The following is a 22,386-nucleotide window of genomic DNA, read 5'->3' on the forward strand; positions in this document are numbered from 1 at the left end:
TTCCAAAGCAGCTGTGAATGGGGATCAGTCAATGATTTCAGTGTTTTTTGTGTGTCTAGGAAGGCTACTGATCTTTGTGTTATTCTTGTCTTCTTTCACTTTGCTGAAGGGGTTTATTAGATAGAAGAATATTCTGGAGAAATTATTTCCCAATATGAATATTTAGACTTCTTTTCCCATCGCATCCCTTTTATTTCCTGTTCTTGTCTTACTCTGCAGCTAAGACTTGGAGCACCGCAGTGAACGAGAGTGAACGAGAGAGGAGAAAGTAGACGCCCTGTTGTTCCTGTCAGACTTATCAGATATACTTTGGGTTTTCTCCCATTATCATTCATTAACATGTTTTATTGTGTTGAGATCTGGTCCCTCTACTCCTGTTCTGTCAGGGCTTTTATTATGAAGAGAGATGTTGGATTTTCATCAGATGCCTTTTCTGAACGTATTGAGATGATTTCTTTTTTAGCCCCATTTTGTGTTTCCTTTACACGTATTTTCAGTATTATTTTGAGCCAGTTTTTTTTTTTTTGCTAAGTTTGTTCTTTGACAACTTCAAACATGTACGTAGATGCATTTTGAGTGTTCTTACTATCCACCTTTCCTTTTCCCCCTTCCTCCTCTTGCACCCTGCTTCCTACAAACACCTTTCTCAGATTCATGTCTTTTTAAAAAGTCTTGTGATCAGGGCCATCTGTTGACATATTTAAAAAGGGCTGCTATATTTTCATCTCCCTTACACGGATTTAGTTTAGTTTACACCCTGTGTTAGTTTGAATGTATTTGGTCCCCATAATCTCAGGGAGTGGCACTATTAGATGTGGCTTTGTTAAAGTGGGTATGTCCTTGTTGGAGGAAGTGTGTCACTGTGGGGACGGGCTTTGAGGTTTCCTATGCTCAGGATACCACCTGATGAGTCAGTTGACTTCCTGTTGCCTGCAAGATGTAGACTCTTAGCTCCTTCAGCACCACATCTGCCTGCATGCTACCGTGCTCCCGGCCATGATGATAATGGACTGAACCTCTGAGACTGTAAGCAAGCACCCCAATTAAATCTTTTCCTTATAAGGGTTGCAGTGGTCATGGTGTCTCTTCATGGAAATAGAAACCAAGTTAAGACACACCCATTCCTTATTTTGCAAACTGTTTTTAATTCTCTGCTGCATTTTTCTCTTTGTGACATTCTTTTTCTTACCCTCTCTTTTTCAGTGGTGTTTGACCCTGCTCGTCTTCCTGCTATCATGAGCTCTTGTCTTCTGACTCTTACTCTGGCTGATTACTCTCTCCCCTTGGGGGATACTTCTAGCTCAATTTCCCCATAAATAATGATATTAAGACCTTTTCCTATTGTATGAATTTTCCTTTGGTATCTTCATATTATTTCTGAGATTTCAAATGCATATAATGAAATGGCCAGAAATAATATTAATGATATCACTATTAAGTATCTCAATGTTTTGAAGACCAAACACTGAACGGTAGGGAAATGACATCTGTAATCTGGCATTCTTATTGCTGGAGACCTAGATGGCAACCAGAATTTGATTTCCAGATAAATAATTTATACAGTTAAAATATTACAACCTCAAGTTCATATCTTTAAAAAAATGCCAGAAGGTTTGTCTTTGCTTAGTCATATTAGTGGATTATGAAACCATTTTCTGTATTAAAACATTTTAATCTAATACTTTATGAACTATATAAACCAAAAAAATTACCTTAGTAAAAATAGAGTACAGCTTTAGGAACAATTATAACTTACTTTACCCAAGTTTGCTTTACAAAAGTTACAGTACTATATCTCTTTACCCCAACAGGGAACCCAAATCAGTAAAGAGGTTTACAAAACCCTACATATATTAATCTCTGTGAGCCCACCCTGGGTACTTTTTAAAATCCTTTGAGAATTTCATACATTCAAACAGTGTGTTTTACTCAAATCCACTCCGACTCTCTCCCATCCAATTCCTGCGAGAACCACCCTACCATGTCCCTCTCCTAACTTAATGTACATTTTTTTTTCTTTTAAAGACAGGGTCTCACTGTGTAGTCCTGGCTATCTTGGAACTTGCTCTGTACAACAGGCTGGCTTTGATTTCACAGAGATCTGCCTGCTTCTGTCTTCCAAATTCTGAGATTTAAGACATATACCACGATGACCAGCTTTGTGTACTTTTTTCTTAAGTCCACCACGTGTAGCTAGTGCTGATCATGTGTACATGGATGTAGGGCCTTAACCTGGAATATAGTGCCGCGCACCGCGTCTGCGCTCTATGCACTAGACCCCAGTTCGCGAGTTTCGGGAAAGGGGCTGGAGGTTGAGAATGCTCACGCAGAGACAGACCGACACGCAGACCTTCAATCACTGGTACCAAAGACCCATCTTTAATAGCACCTTGGAGGCTTAAATACCCTGCTGTCAATGGCCAACAGGTGAAAATCCCATCCTCTGATCCTCTAGGCAAAGCACAGCTTTTAGTCACTTCCATTAGAAGGCTCTAGTAGGGAAGAGCAGCTGAAGGCCAGGAACCCAATTGGTCCCAACCACGTAGCTTACCAGGGGCTGCATTCCAGGGAGAAACTGACTCTCCCCTAGCAGCAGTCAGCTGCCAATAGCACATCAGCAAGGGGTGGGGCTTTGAAGCCCCTCTTCTAGCCGTACTAGCATTTTGACTGGCCTGATCTCGTGCAAGTCTTGTGCATGCAACTGCAGCTGTTGTGAATTCACGTGTACCGGTGCCCTGTCACGTCCAGAAGACAGTTTTGCAGCCATTCTCTCCACCTCCGGTTCTTACCGTCCTTCTTCCCGCTCTCTGAGATGATCCGGAGCTGAGTCTTGTGGGTAGTGAGTGTGATGTAGATGTCCCACTTGGGGCTGGGCATGCCACAGTGGCATGTGCGTTGGCCAGTTGTCTCCGTATTAACCCCCATCCGCCTCTAAGAGAAGCTTCTCTAATGAGAGTGCGGAGCAGTACTAAGGTGGATAGAGGGATAAGTTTCTAGGAGGCAGTTGGATTCATTAGCAAAATAACAGTCGGCTTTCTTCCGCGGGTCAGTGATCTATGGAGCTAAGGGTTCTTAGCTCAGTTAATAGTACCAGGCATGAGTTCTGTCTTGTGAAATTGACCTCAAATCCAATTGGGAAGCAGCTGATGACCCCAGACATTCCTGTCACTAGGGTCCTAAGAGGCATGTCTCGTCAGTTGCTATGGTGTGGTCACCATGACAGCTTGCAGTTCACAACTTGGTAAGGCGGTTGATGACTTTTCTCCCCCAAGCAACAAGCATGGCACCTCCCAGCCCCGCGAACACTTACCGGTAGGGAAGAAGTTTCCAGGTCTGGGCAGCTTGATGTTTTTTTTCCCCCATGTTCTGTGACTCAAGTGTGTGATCTTAACCATACGGTTCTGATATGTAACCAAGAACAATGTTTACAGCCTTGCTTTGCTATGTGGGGATCTATGGAATCGCCTTGACCAACCACCCCAAGGTGCTGGACTTTTTGTTTGATAACCTATGACATCTGAGATGAGGCACCACCCCCAATATATCCCTCCCACCTCCCATCCTCTCTCCTTTCAAAGCTAGGTTCCAATTATGAGAGAGAACACGTGGTGTTTGTCTTTCTGGATCTGGGTTACCTGACTCAAAATGATGCCTTCTCGCTCCATCCTCCTACTTGTGAATTTAATAATTCCCTTTTTCTCTGTACGGAATGGTGCCTTTTCATTCTTTCATATCTTCATCCACGGCGCGGATGAAAAGGTGAGCACTTATTCTTGCAGAAGACCCGTGTTCGAGTCCTGGCACTCACACTTCCAGGGGATCCAGTGTTCTTTTCTGACCTCCATGGGCACCAGGCACGATGCACAGACTTACATTCAGGTACAACTTAAACACATAGAATGAAGTTTTAAGATACGAAAATGAAAAAAAAAATTCCGTTCTGTGTATGTATGAACTACATTTTCATGATCAGTGGATGACTATCTAGGCTGTTCACTGTGAACAGAGCAGCAAAGAACATGGGCTAGCAAATGTCTCAGTAGTAGGATGTAGAGTCCTTTGGGTCTATGCCCAGAAGTGGTAAATCTGGGTCATATGGTCGTTCTATTTATAGTTTCTCGAGAAACCCCACATTGATTTTTTTAGTGGCTGTATCAGTTTGCACAGCAATGAATGAGGGCTCCCTTCCTCCCAAATCATCACTAGTGTTTGTTCCTATTTGTTTCCTTGAATTTAGCTCTTCGGGCTGAGGTAAGATGAAATCTCAGTGTAGTTTAAGTTTACGTTTCCCTGGTGGCTAAGGATGTTGAACATGTCAAGACCTACTTCTCAGCCATTTTCCTATTCTGTCTGTTTTTGAGATATTTTTGAGGACGATGGACGTTCACATCACTCACGGCAGGGAAATAAGGCAAAATTCCATAAACAGTGAAATAAAAGCCCCTGTTTACCTCTGAGAACCGAGGAAAGCCGAGGCGTTTTTGCCCTTTGAGTATTTAATAGTCAAACCAAGTTCTAAAGTTAGCAATGGTAGGAACCCAGAGGGGGCATTTGGGCAAGGGTTTGTACCACCTTTGTGGAAACTCATTTTATGAATTTTACCAGTCATTGCCCATAGTTTAGGATGATGGACTCTTGGGCTTTTAAAACACGTGTGACTTAAAAAGAGAGAACAAAACATGGTGACTTTGTAAAAGTTTGAATAAAGTTATACATAGTATGAAAATATTTTCTTTAATCTGAATCTTCTCTAACCCTAGGATTCCCCCTCCATGTGTTTGTGTGTGTGTGTGTGTGTGTGAGAGAGAGAGAGAGAGACAGAGACAGAGACAGAGAGATAGAGAGAGACAGAGAATGTGTGTATGGGTGTGTGAGAGTGTGTATGAGTGTATTGTGGATTGTGAATGTATGGGTGTGTAAGAGTGTGTATGAGTGAGTGTGCGAGTATATGTATGTGTGTGTGTATATGGGTATGTGAGTGTATGAGTGTGTGTGTGTGTCCCCTCTGTCTTCCATCTTTGGCTTAGTTTTCTATGCTCGCATTGTGTGTTGAACGCTGGTGGTTTATCTGTTTTCTCAGTGATCTCTCATTGTTCCCTTATGCATGAGGTGGTTCATTGGCTTCATCACCCTGAGCTAACTCTTGGAGCTGTCTGCTGTCCGCCTGCCACCAGCATGCATCGCCCACATCCTCCGTTGACACAAACTTTCCTCCAGAAATCTGCATTCATCCTATTACCCCTTCTTGCCCTGAGTCCTTTTTTACAGAATCTACCTGATCTGGTTACTTTCCCTGGTGCTGTGATAAAACACTGACCAACCCAACCCGAGGGAGAAAGGGCTCACTGTAGCTCTCAGGTCAGGGTGCAGGCCACCACGGTGGGGAAGTCGAGGCAACGGGAGTTTGAAGACACTGGTCACATGCCCACAGTGAGAAGACGGCAAGGAATGTCTGCTGTGTCTCAGAATGCTCTCAGAATCCATTGTGGGTGCTGGGAACCAAAAGCAGGTCATCTGGTACAACAGGATGTGCTCCTAACCGCTGAGCCATCTGTCCCGGCTCCCGTTTGTGCTCTCGTTCATGGCATTTCCTAATCTTAATTTTGAACATTTCCAATACAAATTTTAATCTGTGTACTCTTGGGCCTGTGTGCTGAGTGCTTTCTTGCTTCAGTGGCTTCGCGTGAGCTATTTTCTTCTCTATTTCCTTCCAACCCCCTAATTTTATTTTTCCCTAACTTCATCTTTTATGTATCCTTGGAAACAACCTTCAAAGGTCGACGTTCTGCCCTGCCTCTCTTGGACATTCTCCCTTCCTGTTGGCACTTCCTTTTCTTTTCCTGGCATTGCTTATCTGACTACTGCCCGCCCCCCCATAGATCGCACAGCCTTGAATGGTGTAGGTGCTTTCGCCCTGGCGTCTAATGTAGCTCGTCCTGCCACTAGAGGCTCAGCGGATGTTGGATGACTGAGTTCCCGAGTGCCTGGATGCTCACAGGATTCTCTTGTTTCCCCATCCATAAGGTTATCGCGAAGCTGCTGACTCACGTTGTAATCTATCACCAGTTTTTTATCATTGTCCTGTGACACATCATTTAGGGGAATGTAAAACTTTCCTTGGATGAAAGAGGTTTGCTGCTAAATTACAGCGGATGAATAAACTTATCCCCGGAGTGTTGAGGTCTGCAAGAGAGGCCGTCTATTATCCAGCAGACGCTTTCTATTAAAATTTTCGTAGTGACCTTCAGCGAAGGAGAACCGACTTTCTAGTAATTCCCAGTCTCTGAAGATCGTCGCTGGAGAAGATTGCTCGCTCTCATTGCCTCCCTGCCGAACGGTGTATGTGTGTTAAACAGTTATTAAGATGCCTGAATGAGAACCTCGGTTACTCTTGGGCTGTGAGGTCAGCTGCAGATGGAGTGCCCTTCCAGGCATCTGTTCACACGGAAGGGGCCGAAGAATTAGATCAAATGTGGTGCCCACCAGAGACCAAGCCTTTGAAGTCACTTAGCACTGGTGATAATTTGCCCCTGGGTCTCCCTGCTATTATGGGAAGACTAAAACTTGGGGAATTTTCATTTATGACTCTAGAAAGTGAGTTGGCAGTGTTCACTGTAAATTCATTTATGAGGTCAGAACTCCAGGACTGGGAATACAGCTGATCACACAGGGTGAATAGGTGAATAGAGAGGGCCTCCTTGTCATTTCCCATCACCTTGGACTAGGGGCATCCAAGGCCCGGGTCTGGGTGTGTAGTCTGAGCTGCTGAGGGAGCTTCCAGGGCTCTCGGTAGCTGAGAAGGACTTGACCAGGGCTGGGGGATATCCTAGGGAGTTAGAGACCACTTCCTGTCTGCTCCAGGCATGGCCTCTCTCACTTCATTTCTGCAGTGCTGGAGGTTTGCAAACTAGACACCCACGGCCTTTAAAATTTTCATTTTTTAAATTAATTAGTTTTGTGTGCATGTGTACATACTCATGCCGTAGTGTGAGTGTGGAGGTCAGAGGACAGGAGTCAGCCCACCCTGTGGGCTCTGGGGACTGAACTTAGATGGTCAGGATTGCTGGCAAATGTCTTTTCTCAATGAGCCATCTTGTTACCCCTCCCCCCCCCTTTTTTTGTGGAGACAAGGACTCATTCCAGGCTTACCTTGAACTCCCAATCTTCCTGCTCCAGTCTTCCAAGTGTTGGGATTCTATTGGGGCACCACCTGGTTTTTGGAAGAACTAACCCCCAGGCACCAGTGATGAAGCTGGGGCTCGCATCCAACCCTGGTTTTCCTATTTTGGGGAAGCCCAGACCCACAGGTCAGCTACAAGTTTCAGGTGGGACGTGACTGCGTTGCGTGGAGATGAACTGCGTGGGGGACACAGGCTTGCCTTTCAGTGTCTGGGGAAGATAATCCGCTAGTCTGGTAGTGGTTCTGAGATGTTCTTTCCGCCATCTTGACAGTGATTCTCGCCTCCTCACCTTGGGATGTGGTGGCTCCCCTCTCCCCACCTGGGACTTGTTGTCTTTAACACTTTTTTGTTTGTTTCCTGAGACAGGGTTTCCCAGTAGCTATGGAGCTTGTCCTGAAACTACCTCTGTAGACCAGGTTGGCTTCAAACTCAGAGGATCCACCTGCCTTTGTCTCCTGAGTGCTGGGATTAAAGGCATGCACCACCACCGCCTGGCTCATTAACACATTTTTTAAAAGACAGGGTTTCACGAGTGTAGTAACCCAGGCTGGCCTTGAACTCACATAGTGAGTGCTGGGATTATAGGTGTGTATCCTTATATGTGTTTCATGCAGTGCTGGAGATTAAAAAAAAAAATCTGGGGCTTCTTTCATAACAGGCAAGCCCTCTACCAGCTGAGCCACAACTCCAGCCAGTGTGTACTAACTCCTGAGACTAACAAATGCAGTTTAGGAGGAGGGAGTGGGGAGCTGTACTTTTGAGAGTGCTTTGAGTGCCAAGGTGTGGGCAGGGTGCTCTCCACACATTTAACTGGATCTCGAGACAGTGCTGTAGGATGTTAGTTACCTGCCTGGAAACACACACACACACACATACACACACACATACACGTCTCTAGGCTATTGACAAGTAGGGAATAGGAGTTTGGCAATCTAACTGCCTCCCATGGTAACTCAGTCCGGCCCTCCTGCAGAAGCCTGGGACAGGAGGATCTGAAAGTATCATTTCATTTCTGCACTCCATCCATAAGCAGCATGAGCAATGTATCAGCTCCCGCGGTCAACATCAGATGACATTTTCTGCCTCTGGTCATCAGAGTCCCCATCCTGGTGCTTACCGGGATGCCCTTGGCCGTTCTGATAGGAGCCTGGGGGGCAGCGGAGGTGGGAGCGCTTTGGGTCTGGAAGCGCTTGGCAGCTGCCGGCCTGCTCTTGGTTCTCAGGTGACTGCAGCATTGAGTGTGAGAAGTTGTTAGCAGTAACCTTGACTCTTCTTCCGAAGGGCCTGTTTCTATTTTGAACCACGCGTGCGTGCATATTCATGTGTGTACGGTGTATATGCGCATGCGTGTTTGGACATGCAGGCCCCAGGACATTATCAGATGTTGTTTCTCAGTTTCGATTAAATAAGATGTTGTTTCTTATGGGTCTCTCACTGGCTTGGGGTTTGCCAGCGAGCATAGGCTGGCAGATCATTGACCTCCCAGGGATAAACCTGCCTCTGCCTCTTCCGCACTGGGATTACAGGCTACTTTACATGTCTGGCCTTCTACGTAGATTCTGGGGGCTCAAACTCAGGCCCTCAAGTCCTCAGAGCTTTCAAGGAAAGCCCTCTATGAATGGAACCCTCTCCCCAGCCCCTGCTGTGGAACACCTTAAGGATTTATTCCAAACTGGTGTCGGACTGGGGTCATCTATCTCCTCTTCCTCCCATTTGCAGCCTTACAGAGCCTTGGTTTCCTCATTCATCAGAAAGGAAATATGCTAAGGACCCCAGGGCTTAGGGGAAGCAAAGGAGAACATGTCAGGCGTGTGGCATAGGCCACAGTAAATGACCCAGTCACTCTTGGCGCCCGTCTTGCCCAGGGTGTCTCATCTCAACTGGGCTCCTGCCGCTTCTGCACCAGGGAACTCAGCTCCATCTGAGCAGCTTCTGCTTTTTTCTCCCTGTGGCTGTTGCCTTGGCTCATCAGGGAGGCTGTCTCTTGCTCTCTTCCTCACTGTTCATTCCCTTAGGGCTGTGTGTGCACTAATGGCACAGTCCAGGAGGATTCCCATGAGGGGTGCTTAAGACTGGGGGCCTATCAGGCCCATGGCTTGGCATGGCATGCTGGCACAGGTTGGCATGGTTGGTCATTGAGCTAAGTGCAAGTGTTGACGGTGCTACCGTTCTAGTGGTGTGGCACCGGCAAATGATTTGGTATCCTTAGGGATCTGCTTCAGGGGGAACCTCTGGTGTGGGCAGTTCTGGGGGACTGTCCTCCTTCTCACCGCTCACCACAGTGGCTAGAATTCCTCCATCCCAGACCTTGCCCTCTCTCAGGAGACGGAACAATAGTTTTTAAGGTTCCCACGTGACTCCAGGATGTCGTAGAGATCGAGGCATTTTGAGCCCTCTGCCCTTGGCCGTGATGCCTGACCAGGCCGGTCCCCCCTGTACTACAGCCGAATGTCCCTGGGTTGTGTGAGCTGCTCCTTAACCTTGCTCTGCCGCTGTCATGGTATCCGGAGCCAGACACCAAAGCTGTGTGCTAGCACAGCCGAAGGGACTGTCCCCAGTTGGGTTTCGGAGTGATTCTGTCAGAATCATCACCAGCGCCCCCTACAGGCTCTGCCTTCTCTTACCTGTGTGAGCTTGCTTTTGCCTTTTGCCTCTTCTGTGGTGACCGCCCCCACATCCAGCGTCTCCCAGTTCCTTCACACTAACAGCTTTTACTTTGTTGGGAGTTTCACTGGGCTCCGTCAAAAATATCAAAAACCATCACAGTTTTTTGTCGTCTTTGTAAGTAGGGGTGGGCCGGGAGCTTTGTAAAGTTGGAGGGTGGAGCTTTCTAGAAAGCCTCTTAAAGGTCGGTCGCCCAGGCAACACTACCCGTCTTCAGTCCTTACCATCCTTTCCTTCCGTCTGGAATAGGAGCACTCAGGATAGTGTTCCGGCAGCTACACTGAGACGAGGTCTTAACCTCAAGGCTAGAAATCACATGCTTAGGTTGGCAGTGTAGTAATCTAGATGAGCCTTGGGATTCGGATAACAGACAGCTACCAGCGTGGCCTGTCTCCGAAATTCATGTTGCGTGAAGGAAGACTCACCCACTCCCTGGTTGAAGCCATGGCTATGTCTGGCCTTCTAGTCACCAGATTTCAGTTCATAACGGATACTTTCATAAAGCAATCAAATATCAGAAGCAGTGTCAGCATCTCCTGCCCGCCACCTCCTCTGCTCTCACTGCCTTGTGCCATGAGCGTGTGGAGGTCAGAGGGCAACCTGAGGGAGCTGGTTCTCTTCTTGCACCTTTAGGTGGGTTTCAGGAATGAGCCATCTCATCCTTTTCCTGGTGGGCCATCTCACCAACCCCACATTTAACCTTTAAACAATGAGTTAGTTGCCAACATTTCAAAAGGTCTTCTTTTCCCATAAGAACCCAGCTTTCTTAGAAAGCCTGCGGAGGCAGGGTCTTCCTTTCTACTCTTGACAATGAGTTGGAGCCGAGGCACAGTTGCCTCTCAAAGGACACCCGACTCACCTCCCAGGGTTTCTGAAGATAGCACACCCTGGAAATGCTGATGAAACATGCCGGAAGTGCCTTTCTTCTCAGTCTCCCAACTCAACCTTCAACAGAATCTCTCTCTCTCTCTCTCTCTCTCTCTCTCTCTCTCTCTCTCTCTCTCTCTCTCTCTCTCACACACACACACACACACACACACACACACACACCCAGTGGGCATGCACCTTTGAGAAATGTGGAGAAATCAGTCTGTTGAATGTCAGGAAATAGTTGATGTAGCTCCTTCCCGGGGCTGTCTCAACTTTTCCTCAGGGCTGCCCTGTGGCCTCTCCGGATGAAGAGTAGCACATAGTGTCCCCGTGGGGACAGCGTGAGTCATGGGGACCTCAGAGGACAGCTGCATTGGGTATGGGATGGGGATTGCTTCAGTAGCGTTGATGACCACATTGTGAGTTGACTTTGAGCCTGACCTGTCTCAGCTCCTCTACCAGGTCAGAGGTAAGACCGTGTAGAGGATCTCCCTGTGGGTACAGAGAGGTCCTGCTCTGCTTAGGGTCTGGTTTTTCTGGGAAGCAGGGCTCTGTTCCTGGGGCCAAGCACAGTACATGTTTGTGAGGCCAAGGGGACTTGTGGGGACCAGGGCTGTAGGCGGTCTGACTGAGGAGAGGCTGCTGGTCTACGTGGTTGGTCATGGTTTCTATTAAGACAGTGTTTATCACCTTCGAATTGCTTCTCAGAGGAAATGAATGGCCAGCCGACAAGCAGAACTTAGAGATGTAATGTCAGTAAAGAGGCTTTGCTTTATTCATATATATTTCTGAACACAGACATTACATCCTAGCTCACTGGAAGCCAGACGACTCCTCAGATTTTCAGTTCTTTGTAGGAATAGGAGTAACATTACTTGGGGTCCAAGTGCAAATTTTCACTGATTTTCAAGTGTAGCCACACACCCTTTAAGCTTGAACTTTTATTCCATTTATCCAAACATCAAATAGGCTGGCGACATTTCCAAGCAGGCCAGCTTGAGGAAAACCACTTTCATCATTTATTAACAGGCCGAGCATAATTTTCATACGGTTCAGTCATTCAGATTTATTACAGAACACCATTTAATAAGAAAAACATTAAATGGATCAATTGAATTCAAGTCCTTCTATAAAGAGAGCGTTTAAGTTCTCTTTTGATTAATGTTAGCATTTAAGGGCTGTCACTTTTACCTTCTGGTTACTGAATTTATCAAATATCAGGTTTCCCTTAAATAAAAAAAAATCAGCTACACATCCTATCTCCCATGCCTGAGCTGGCTTTTCCGCCCCAGGCAGTGCCCCTTTCATTCCCTGCCCTGCTCTGGTCACGGGCTGCTCTTGGGCCCCGACCTTCAGTGGGTTTGTGTCATGCAGGTGGAGGGGTGAAGAATGGACAGGGGGATCAGGGTCACCCCTACCTTCCTTCCTGAGGGTCACTACAACTGTGTGTCCCCCCAGTCTGGAGGTGCTAACCCTGCCACAAAGCTTTCTCTGTCCTTATTGCCCCTTCAAGTGGCACCGGTACAAGGAGTCTATCCCATCACCCCTCTATGCAAGCCATATCTCTCTGAATTCCTCCAGACGGGAGTGTGCCATGTACTTCATGCCGGAACCACCGTGGACACAAAGACACATGTGATGAACAGAGATGGTCTTTAAGAGGACTGGAGAAAAGTCAAGGTCATAAGGGAGCAAACCAGCCCAGCGGAAGCCTCCGTGGACACTCCCAGCCTGCAGCCTCCTTCAGGAGAGACGTGCCCCAGGGTCTCTTTCAGCCCGGTTTTCCCTAGTGTAGTTCTCTTGGGTTCAAAGCTCCAGGCCTCTGCATGACAGGCAGAGAACACCCTAAGACTGCTTTGGGTTTCCAAGGGGAGCAGTCATGGGCTGGGCAGTGGGTGACCCGAAGGTCAGAGGACATGCAGCCTGGTGATTACAGCGTGCCTCTGACTGGCTCATCACCCACTTTACAGCAGGGGCATAGGTGTCTAGTGGATGTATAGGATGTATCGTGGATACGTTCCCTAGTGGATGTATAGGATGTATCGTGGATACGCTCCCAAGCAGGCCACCTACATTGTGCTATGTAAGCAGTCCATTCTCGGGGCGGGGGAGTCCCCTCTGTCTTTGACATGTCTGTCTTAACCAATCCCTCCTTATCTGCCACTTTTCAGTGTTGGCTTATGGCTGAAATTCAAGCTCCAGAAGATAGTGTTTCTTTTTCAGACTGTGTGAACTTGGAAATGAGCAAGTTTTTCTCAGTGATGTTGCCAATTGTTAAAAAAAAAAGAAAGAAAAGAAAAGAAAAATCTTTACTGTGGCTGCTCAGAGGGCGGGGCCTTTGGTCCCCCTCCTCAGTGGAGTGTGTTGTGGGGGTGCTCACGGAATGATGCCAAGCACCAGTCACTGTACTTCTGTTTTATTTTGTGTGCTTTTTTTTTTTTAAAATAGGATATAAATAATGACAAAAATTACAAAATTTATAACTGGAAGCCCAAGCTTATTTACACACACGAATGTGTTTCGGCAAAGCCACAGGCTGCTTCGCTCCTATACAATTTCCTTTTGGTACCATATTTTAGTGTTATTTTCCTCTCGGTTTACTACATACATATCAACAGTGAATAGGCAAAATATATACAAGGAACTATTCAGTTCAAGTAATTTAATATTGTATTAAAATTCTCCGACACTGAACTAAAACCATATACATTTGTCAGTGGAAATGAAATTTAGGTTTTTTTTTTCTTCAAAACTCACCAACTGATGAATGTGATAATCTCAGGTTTAAAATAATATTGGTTAATAAAAAAACATTAAGACAAGTTCACAATTTATCAATATCGCTATAATGAACTTCAAAATGAGTCACAATATGATCGGTTAGAACAATATACATTAAAATGTTATTTTTCTATAATGATATTGGTACTGTTTATATAATTTGATTCTACAGAAATATACATTATGGTATCATACAAATACTCCACAGAGACATTAAAAAAATTAAAATACCTTAAAGAAACGTAAGTAAATTTAATCAAATAGTAAGCAAACATTTTTTAATCTGTTTCAAGAAAAGTCTTTATTACTTTGGAATTTCTTCTTTTTTTGTGTTATTTATTTTTTTTTCTAGAAAAAAATTTGCAATAGAATTTTATTAACACCATTCTCAAACAAGGTTTCCATGACAGAAATCTTGACAGCAGGAGCCCTAGATTATATATATATTTTTTTGTTAAACATGTTCTTTAAAACACTTCGAAGGTTAAAAAAAAAAAATCCCTAAAAACCACTCGTGCGGGCTCTGGCTGCGTCAGCACTTCGGGTCACCCCGAGCGGGCGCGAGCCCGATCTCCTGCCTTCGGGACAGCGTCAGAGGTTGTCACAACTGAGCCGATCCTCGTGCCGTGGAGACGGAGTCACTTGAAACCAGAAACATCCCGCACAGCAAGTGCAGTGTTATGAATGCATTAATGAAACATTCTTTTAATAAAAATATTTAATACAAGACACATTTTTTTCTGTGCATAATAAATTCCTCTGTTTTAAATCACTTTTAAATTTTTGAATCATTCAATAAAGGTTTCCTTTATCTGACCTAGTCGATTACATATAAAATCCACAAATATAGAAATCGGGAGACGGAATTTCCTGGCAATCATGAGGGTTGCTTTGTCTTTTTGCATGAGACTGCACTCGGTGATAACAATGATTTTACAGATGCTTTTGGGGGGGGCGCTAGTACTGTCCTGACTTTCCCTTCAAAACGGCTGACGGTGAAAACTTAAACCCCAAGATGTTTGTAGACTTTTAGGCAGTACTGGAGACCCCCTCCATCACTTTTAAAAAGATTTTCTCCCCAACTAAAGCAAAGCAAGTACGGGGCGGTCGAGCAGTACCTCGGAGGCGGTGGTAGCGGAGTTGGGGCGCCCCGCGCAGCCCCCCCAAGCCCCGCGCCTCTAGGGGCGACAAAGTCTCGCTGGCAGAAAGCTCCCTAGGGATGGCCGGCGGCCTTTCCGCCCGTGACGAGGCCACGCGAACTGAGCAGTCTTCCTCCCGGGCGGGTGGACACGGAGGCGCGAAGGAAAGCCTGCTGCGGGGACTGCTTGGCGAGCAAGGCACCGCGAGGACGGGGCGGCGAGTATCAGAAAATCGTGGTTTCATACTTGGTATTAATGGCCCTCTTGGCTTCTTGCCCCGGCTCCACAATCCACGGCAGATTGGCCAGAGTCTTTTGCTCAGAAGGGTCCATCTGCTTTAAAACAGAAAGGCTGATGCCCGTTATCCGGCAGCTGGGCGGCGGCGCGGCCGCGGGGGCGCCGCTGGAACCCCACCTCGGGCCCCGCGCGCCCAGCCGCGCTGCGGGGCGGACCTGGCGTTCGCGCTTTCGCACCTGCACTGCACAGCGACTCTGCAGGAGCCTGCAAGGGTGAGGCGAGTGAGACCCGGCCCCGCCCCCCAGGGCTCAGGCAGCGGGGGTGAGCAGTGGTGGTTCCCACCCTCCAGGAGGGTCCCTAAAGAACTCTAAGCCCTTAGGAGGACCCTGCGGGTGCCCACCCACTTGCCTGCTGCCTTTCTGCCATGCCAACCTGAAGCTGGACGTTGGCCACCCATCATTGCGCAAAGCCTCTTCCTCTCCCTTCTGCTGGACCTCGGGTACCCATCAGCGCACAAGCCCCCTCCTCTCCCCGCTGCCGGACCTTGGGCACCCATCTTCGCGCAAGGCCTCTCTTCTCTCCGTTGGTTCTTAGCCAGGATGGTCCAGGTCTTGACTCTGACATTCCTTCCTCTCCTAGAAGCCATACCCGCCACACCCTCTACAAAATGGCACCTCGACTTTTCTGCTTCCCCCATCTGTTCTCTTACTGACACATATGCCAGCCGGCTTCCTGTCCTACTTCCTCTCCACAATGGCTGCCCACCAAGGTGGGGTTTTATGTTCCCTTGATTGTTGTGTTCTCCAAACCTGGCAAAGCTCCTGGCAGCCCAATGTGAAGCAGGCATAGAGTAAATATTTGTTCAGTCAGTAAATACTGTTAAGACAATGTGTGGGCTGCCAGGATAAGAGGAGGTACTGGGGTGGACAGAAGGCAGGCACAGATCCCTGGGGGCAATGGACTATGAGGTTGGGCCTTGACCTCAACTGTCCCTGTCTTTTACATAAGGCCAAGCAGGCCATTCCCAGGGCAGTAGCTAAGGTCTGAGCTCTGACAGGCCGCAGTGACGCGCTTTCCCTAACGTCTCTCATCCTCTGGCCATCGACTTTGCTCTTTAAATTGGGCCAAGGAATTTCTGGAAGGCATGCTCAGCCTTCCTCTACCAGCTCTTCAGCCTGCTGGAGGCTGCAGGGTTTGTCTGTGCCTATGCGCCTGTTGGGCTGCCTTCTGCTGCGTTTCTGCGTCTCCATAGCTGGAGGGAAGGACTTCACGGTCTTGGGAGCACTATTTCCTAACAGTAAACAGCCAGAGCTGAGGAAGTGGGAATACTGAAGCCTGGTGAGGGACTGGAAGCAGAGCCAGGTAAAGCCATTAGCCTTATTCACTGTGTATTTTCCCGTTTCCCGGAGAGAGCGTCTAGATGAATATTCTATGAGCCCTTACGGCAAGAAGCTCTGTGCGCATCTGGAAGAAGTCTACACGGACCACGGTGAAGTGGGAGGAGGCGCCCGCAGTGAACAGACTTACCCAGCCCACACGAGAAGGAATATAGTAGCCTAAGTGACAATCCCCCAAGCATGCTGTGCGATCCTGGACACCCAGAAGCCTAATCAGACTCAGAGACACATTTGTTAGATCCACCCGCAGGATCTCACTTCTTTAGGAACAGATGTGTGTTAAGTGGATGCTACGGCCCTGGCCCCGGGGTCACAGCATGCCAGTGTATGTCATGAAGCAGAGAGGCAGAGATAAGTGGGAAGAAAACAAACTCAGTAAATACTACAGAGAATGAAAGGGGGCTAGAGTGTGACCAGGCATCTATTTCAGTCAGGAAAAGCATCTTCATGCAACCGTGGCTCGTATGATCCTGTGGAGGGGGCCATGCAGGGCGGGGGCGGGGGCGGGGACCAGGGGAGGTGGAAGAGTGCTTTCCTGGTGTAGGGAACGAGTGGCACCGAGACTTAAGCGGCACTGAGCAGTGGATAGTCAAGGAACGGGAAGACTGTGCATCGTGGGGCATGGTATTCCCTGGGTGCCATGGTCTCTGCTGTATGGAGAAAGGGAGACACCGGGAAGGGTCACCAGGCTTGGATTGGTGGGGCGGGTTTGATGGAGGAAATAGAGAGGAGTGGGCAGGCTGGAGGTGCACTCCAGGGGAGCGGAGAATGGACTCTGCTCATGGGCTGGATGGAGAGGTGTGGATGCAAGGGGGCTTGTGGGTTTGGATGCAAGCAGCATGAGGAGGGTGCAGAAGAGGGAGGAGAGAAGCAAGGATTTGTGTTGACTTCGGTGGAGATGCTTAAAAAACGAACGGAGCAGGCGCCTCCCAGTTTGGGGTTTGTTGGGACTGGAGAGAGAGAGCTGGGAGCATGGGCTGGGGTGGTGCTGAGGCAGGAAGGTCAGGGGTAGCAGTGCAGTGTGGGATCTGAGAGGGAACAGCCCTTGGTGATGACCAGTCAGCTGAGGGAAAGCTCTCTTCCGGGATGTAGGAGGAAACTGTCGGGGATGGTGAAGAGGCCAGATGCTGAGGGGTCATCCCCGCGGGTGCAGAAGTTACCCAAGACAGGAGAGGGGCCCCAGAACCAGTAGCCACATCGTCACCAAAAGAAGGAACCTCTCTTGGGAGGTTAAAAACGTCTATTTCCGCATGACATGGAGGCTGAGAGCTGCTGGGAGGAGAATGTGGCAGATGGAAAGATTGCAGGGTGAGGGGGGCAATGCATTCTGGGGGCCTGCCCGGTGCCAATCCCAGAGACTCTAAGATGCAGGATGGTAGGTAGCTGGAGCAGAAAGCAGATGGGAAGCTGGTTGGGCGCCTTCCAGCTTTGGGGTGTTGCTACTACCAGAGGCGGCCGCTTTGTAGTCATACCAGCCTGTTGGGACAGGATGTCTGCAGAGCCTGTGGGAGGGAGGGAAGGGAGGAAGTTCCTGGAGGGAGGTAGATGACAGGGAGGAGGGGTGTCACCTTCTAGCAGTGACTAGGCTGCAAGGAGCTTCAGCTGTCCAGAGGGAAGGCACACAGGATGTGGCTCAGGCATCTCAAGGGTGATGCCTTGGCCTCTCGAAAGACACAGAAGCTGGGGGCATCTGGCGTTTGCCAGGAGGGTACCAGAGCATCGTCACCCTGAGCCTCTGCAAACCTCTCTGGAGGGCAGAGGCCTGACCCGGTTAGGATGGCAGGCGAGGCCTCACAGAAAGCTGCCCCCAGAATTTTCTAGACCTTCTGGGAAGCCGTACCACAGACAGAAGTGGCAGCCGGTATTCTGCCCTCCCAAGGCTGCGGCTGCTGCTGCTGCAGGTGGCAGCAAAAATGGGATTTTTTTTCCTCTGGTACCTTTGGGTCGGGGAGAGGATTCTCTGAGACTGCAGGAACCAAGATAAGGATGATGGTCACATGCCAGCAGGAGACCGAGGGGAAGGACAGGGGAGGGCAGACTGGATTCTAAAGGCCTCCCCGACCGCACCGGGCCCTGTTTGCAACCCCCATCCCTCTGGCTGCAGGCTTAGAGACGTCTTTCTCTTCTACTTACCACTGACTTGCGGATGCTAACGCGGGGCTTGGGGATGGGTTTGGAGGGCTTGTTTTCAAAGCTTTCCGGAAGCGTGGAGGAATGCCCCCCTTTTCTTGCTTGTAGAGCTAGCTGGTAAGCGACCTCGAATGCCTGTCCCAGGGTTAGAATGATTTCATAGGCTAAATTCTGCAAGAGAAACAAACAAACAAAACACTTACTACTGGCACCCAGTGGACCAGAATGAACGACTGAGGGCCAGTGTAGGACACGAGCTAGGGTGGACCTTCAACTGCTCATTCTACCTGCAGCTGCGGCGACTCTGGGAAAATCTATAAGAACAAGGCACCCTGGGCATTAGCCACCAAGGGAGCATCTGTGTGGAGCCACACTGCGGGGTCTCCTTCATTAATCCCCTATAAACAGAGTCCCCAGGTGTTCTCCAGGTGGAGCTCCCATGGGGGTGACTTCCGTGCACATGGGGGTGGGGAGGGGTTAGTAGTGGTGTCACGCCTGCGCAGACAATCCCACATGCTCCACAGGAGGTGTTCCGGAGAAGTTTGGGTCTTTTTTTTTCCCCCTCCAACATCTGTGATTCGGCGGATATATACACAACACAATCAAAATCTAATTTAGGCCGGGGAGACGTATTAGTCATTCTGGTGTGGAGTCTCACAGTAGCAGCAGTGAGCATGCAAACACGGCTCACACGGAGCCAATTATCTGTGTTTCTTAAGGATTTCTGCACTCCCCAAGGGTTCAGTCTCAGTATTTTATCATCAAATCACCAAGAGACATGAGAACCTGTCGGGCTGGGACGCCACACCAAACCTCTCCTGCGAGGTACGTGTCTTTTCTCGGACCGCTTCTCTCAGGGTGGTGTCTCTGCCCTTCCTTCTTCACGGACTTCATTTTTGATTTCTGCTTTTTCTCCCACGTGAAGCTTTCCCCCTTTATCGTCTTTCCCAGGGACAACATGACATTAGCCACTCAAAGGAGGGAGGTCAGAATGTGCCGTCGAAGTGGAAGCCTACCGGTCCACACCGAATGTAGGCTCTACATTGAGCCACACCCCGAGCCTGGGAATGTTCTCAGGCTGTGCCAGCGGAGAGCAGCCACCACCCGTCTCAAGCTTTTCACTCTCTGATTGTCCCTGTGGTGTTTCTGTGTGGCTTTTCAAATTTGCAGGTAGCACACTCTGTCTTGCTGGTCTCATTCCGAATCCTCCATGTCTCCTCAGCGGGCTGGGAGAAACGTTGGGACTGCTGTTGTCCTTGGTACCCAGTGGGGTGGCCTAGAACTCAGTGAGGAGGGAGGACGTGGATGGCCTTCCAAGGCCGTGGGGAAGAGACTCACCAAATCGAGACCAACCAGATTTTAGGTCAAAGCCATGGTCTTCAAACCAAGTGGGGCAAGTCTGTGATCTTGAGGGGCTGGTTTGACAGAGGATGAGTCAGTCTCTGAGCTCCTAGCAAATGGGCATTTGATGCTGAGATCCTGCCCCTTGCACAGCCAGGTCACACACTTCCGCTAAGCCGCGTTTGCCTCCTGCGAATGAGTCAGCCGAGTAAATTAGCAGCACAGCAACAAATAATAGTGGAGGAGGACAAGGAGGCAGCTCTGACCATCACTGCACAAAGAGGGATGAGCCCTTGCCTCTGCCTACACTCGGCGTGCACGTCACAAGTCCTTGTCGGCTTTGCCTCAGCGCTGGGCGGGGGGGGGGGTGTCATGGAGGACCGATGGGGCTCCTGACATCCTTGGTGTCGGGAGGGCATTGCTGTTCTTGGCTGTGGCTTTGTTCAGCCTTCCTGCGGAAAGTGTCTGTAGCAGACACTTGTGTTCGGGGGCTGGTGAGAATCTGAGCAAGCACGTGGGTGCAATTCCTTCACCGTCAGCCTCAGACAAGTTCCTCCAAGTGAGAGCTGTGGAAGATGACAGCATCTTCACGTGGCAGCCAGGGCCACTCATGTGAGCAACTGGGACTTCCATGTGGTTACTGTGGGTTACGATGGGAAGCCAAAAGCGTATGCATGCTAAACAGATGTTTTGATCTTTTAAACGACCGACTGGGAGACCAGACCACCCAAACCCCAACTGGCTTTGAACTTATGACAGCCATCCTGCCTCAGTCTCTCCAGTGCTGGGATGACAGGTGTCTTGCTTTATTTTTAGGACAGGGTCTCTCTGTGTAGCCCTGGCTGTCCTTGAACTCTCTCTGTAGACCAGGCTGCCCTCAGACTCAGAGATCCACCTGCCTCTGCCTCCTGAGTGCTGGGATTAAAGTTTTGTGCCTCCACTGACCACTGTCTTTTAAAGGATGATTTACAATGTTCTTTTGTGATTCGGTGAAGAATTAGATATCGTTACCTTTCTGTCTTTTCTGTAGCCTTAATGTTTGAAACATGGATGCTGGACGTGAAGGAGGGACCTGTAGGCACCGAGACCTGCACTGTCACGGAGGACCTGAGGACATACTTCTACTCTGTCCTCTCTCTCTTCTCCCCCAGCCTCTCCCACAAGGGGTGGAACCCAGGGCCCTGGGCAGGCAGATGCTGTACCCTCAATGCGAGTATACATGTTCCAATGTATTTTTTTGCAGAATCATTCTGCCTGCTTCTCCTGTGTCATCCCCACGATGTACAGTGGAAAGAGAATTTTTTTTTTTAATGAGAGCTGGACACTGTTAGGACAAGACAGAAAGCCATATTGTAGTAGAACTTAATTATACATTAAGGATATTCATTATATTAATAGGTTAATTACCATGAGTAATATAAAGGCAGTCTTATTGTTATACAGACTGGGAGGAGTCTTGTAGCCTCCGCCTGGGCAGCATTTGCTTTGGGAGTTAGTACTGTGTGAAGTCTGACCACCCTGAGGCCACTGTGCCCGGATGCCGAGTGTCCCAGGGGAAGGTGCCGCCTGATAGGAGCGAGGCTGGATCAGTCCAGGCACCGCTCATTTCCCAGCCGAGCCCCTAGGCATAGGACTTGAGGTGCCATTCGGCACACAGGACATGGGGGAACCCCAGGGCCTAGGCAGATCATAAGCTGAGCTGATAACTGCAACCGTTCAAGCTGGCCCAACCGAGACCCCAGATACTGGGGAGCAAAGAGCAGAACCTCGGGGCCCAGCCTGAGTCATGGACTTCACCGTATTGCAAAGGCTAACGAAGCAGGTGTTGTTTTCTGCCCCTAGCTGATGTGCTCCTTACACCACCTGTAACGGAACACCATAAGCAGCAGAGGCAGGCTGGCTGAGCCTTCCCTGGCCCTGCAGTGTGTAAAGTGGAGCCTCCAGTCTCTGAGCTGTGGTGGACAGTGCTTGGCATGGGAGCCCCAGGCTGGATTCATCCCACCCTAGCCCTGGCTACCAGGAAGTTGCAGTCTAGGGCCCAGCCCTGTCAAATGTCACGGTTACTCTTTCACACGGGCGTTGGACCTTTGGAGTCAGCAAAAACTGACTGGACTCTCCTCATCTTGGGTTATTGCCACCTGTGGGTATCCATGGGAATTCATTTAGGTTTATACTCGTTACTTCCCGACTGAGGCTGCCGGGTTGCGACCCAGGCTCCCCCCTGCATCGTGTGGCTTATGCAAGGACAGTCACCTGGGGCTGAGGATGTAGCTCAGTGGTGGGATGCTTATCTGGCATGTTCAAGGCTGTGGGCTCAACCTCCAGGTTTCCTGTCCACCATAAATCTCTAGAGACACATGGCAAGTGGCTTTCTTGGGTTTTCTGCCTTACACAGACCAGTGAAGCATGCATGTGCACTGCTGATTTGGTGTGATTGTGGGGATAACTATTAGAAACCGCTTACTGTGACCTTCAGTTTTCTTATCTTACACAGCCACCTGCCTTACTGGATCATATTGAGAGTCACTAGCAACAGTATTGAACCCAATGACAATACGGACCAACATTTATTATTTACTCTGTACCATGTACCGTGCAAAGTGCTCTACATGGATTATATTGCTAAGGATAAAGGCAGAGTCCCAA

General features: G+C 48.8%; 1 protein-coding gene across 23 annotated transcripts in view; it reads right to left on the bottom strand.

Moving 5' to 3' along the window:
- Positions 1-11,454: 11,454 nt before the first annotated feature.
- Positions 11,455-22,386, bottom strand: part of Anks1b (ankyrin repeat and sterile alpha motif domain containing 1B) — a 953,532-nt gene continuing 942,600 nt past the window's right edge. For 17 of the 23 annotated variants that reach the window (XM_087901961.1, XM_087901963.1, XM_087901962.1 and 14 more), the window contains 2 exons: positions 18,403-18,570; positions 11,455-14,970 (listed from right to left, as the gene is read on the bottom strand). In XM_087901961.1, coding sequence (XP_087758087.1) covers positions 14,860-14,970; positions 18,403-18,570 — 279 coding nt within the window. In that variant the 3' untranslated portion in view covers positions 11,455-14,859. Of the gene's footprint in view, positions 14,987-15,304; positions 17,772-18,402; positions 18,571-22,386 lie in introns of all 23 variants that reach the window. The other 6 variants (XR_014999730.2, XR_014999729.2, XM_085683219.2 and 3 more) reach the window with 3 other exon arrangements.

The sequence above is a fragment of the Myodes glareolus genome, chromosome 26, assembly GCF_982192425.1.
Source record: "Myodes glareolus chromosome 26, mMyoGla1.1, whole genome shotgun sequence".
NCBI classification, from domain to species: Eukaryota; Metazoa; Chordata; class Mammalia; order Rodentia; family Cricetidae; genus Myodes; species Myodes glareolus.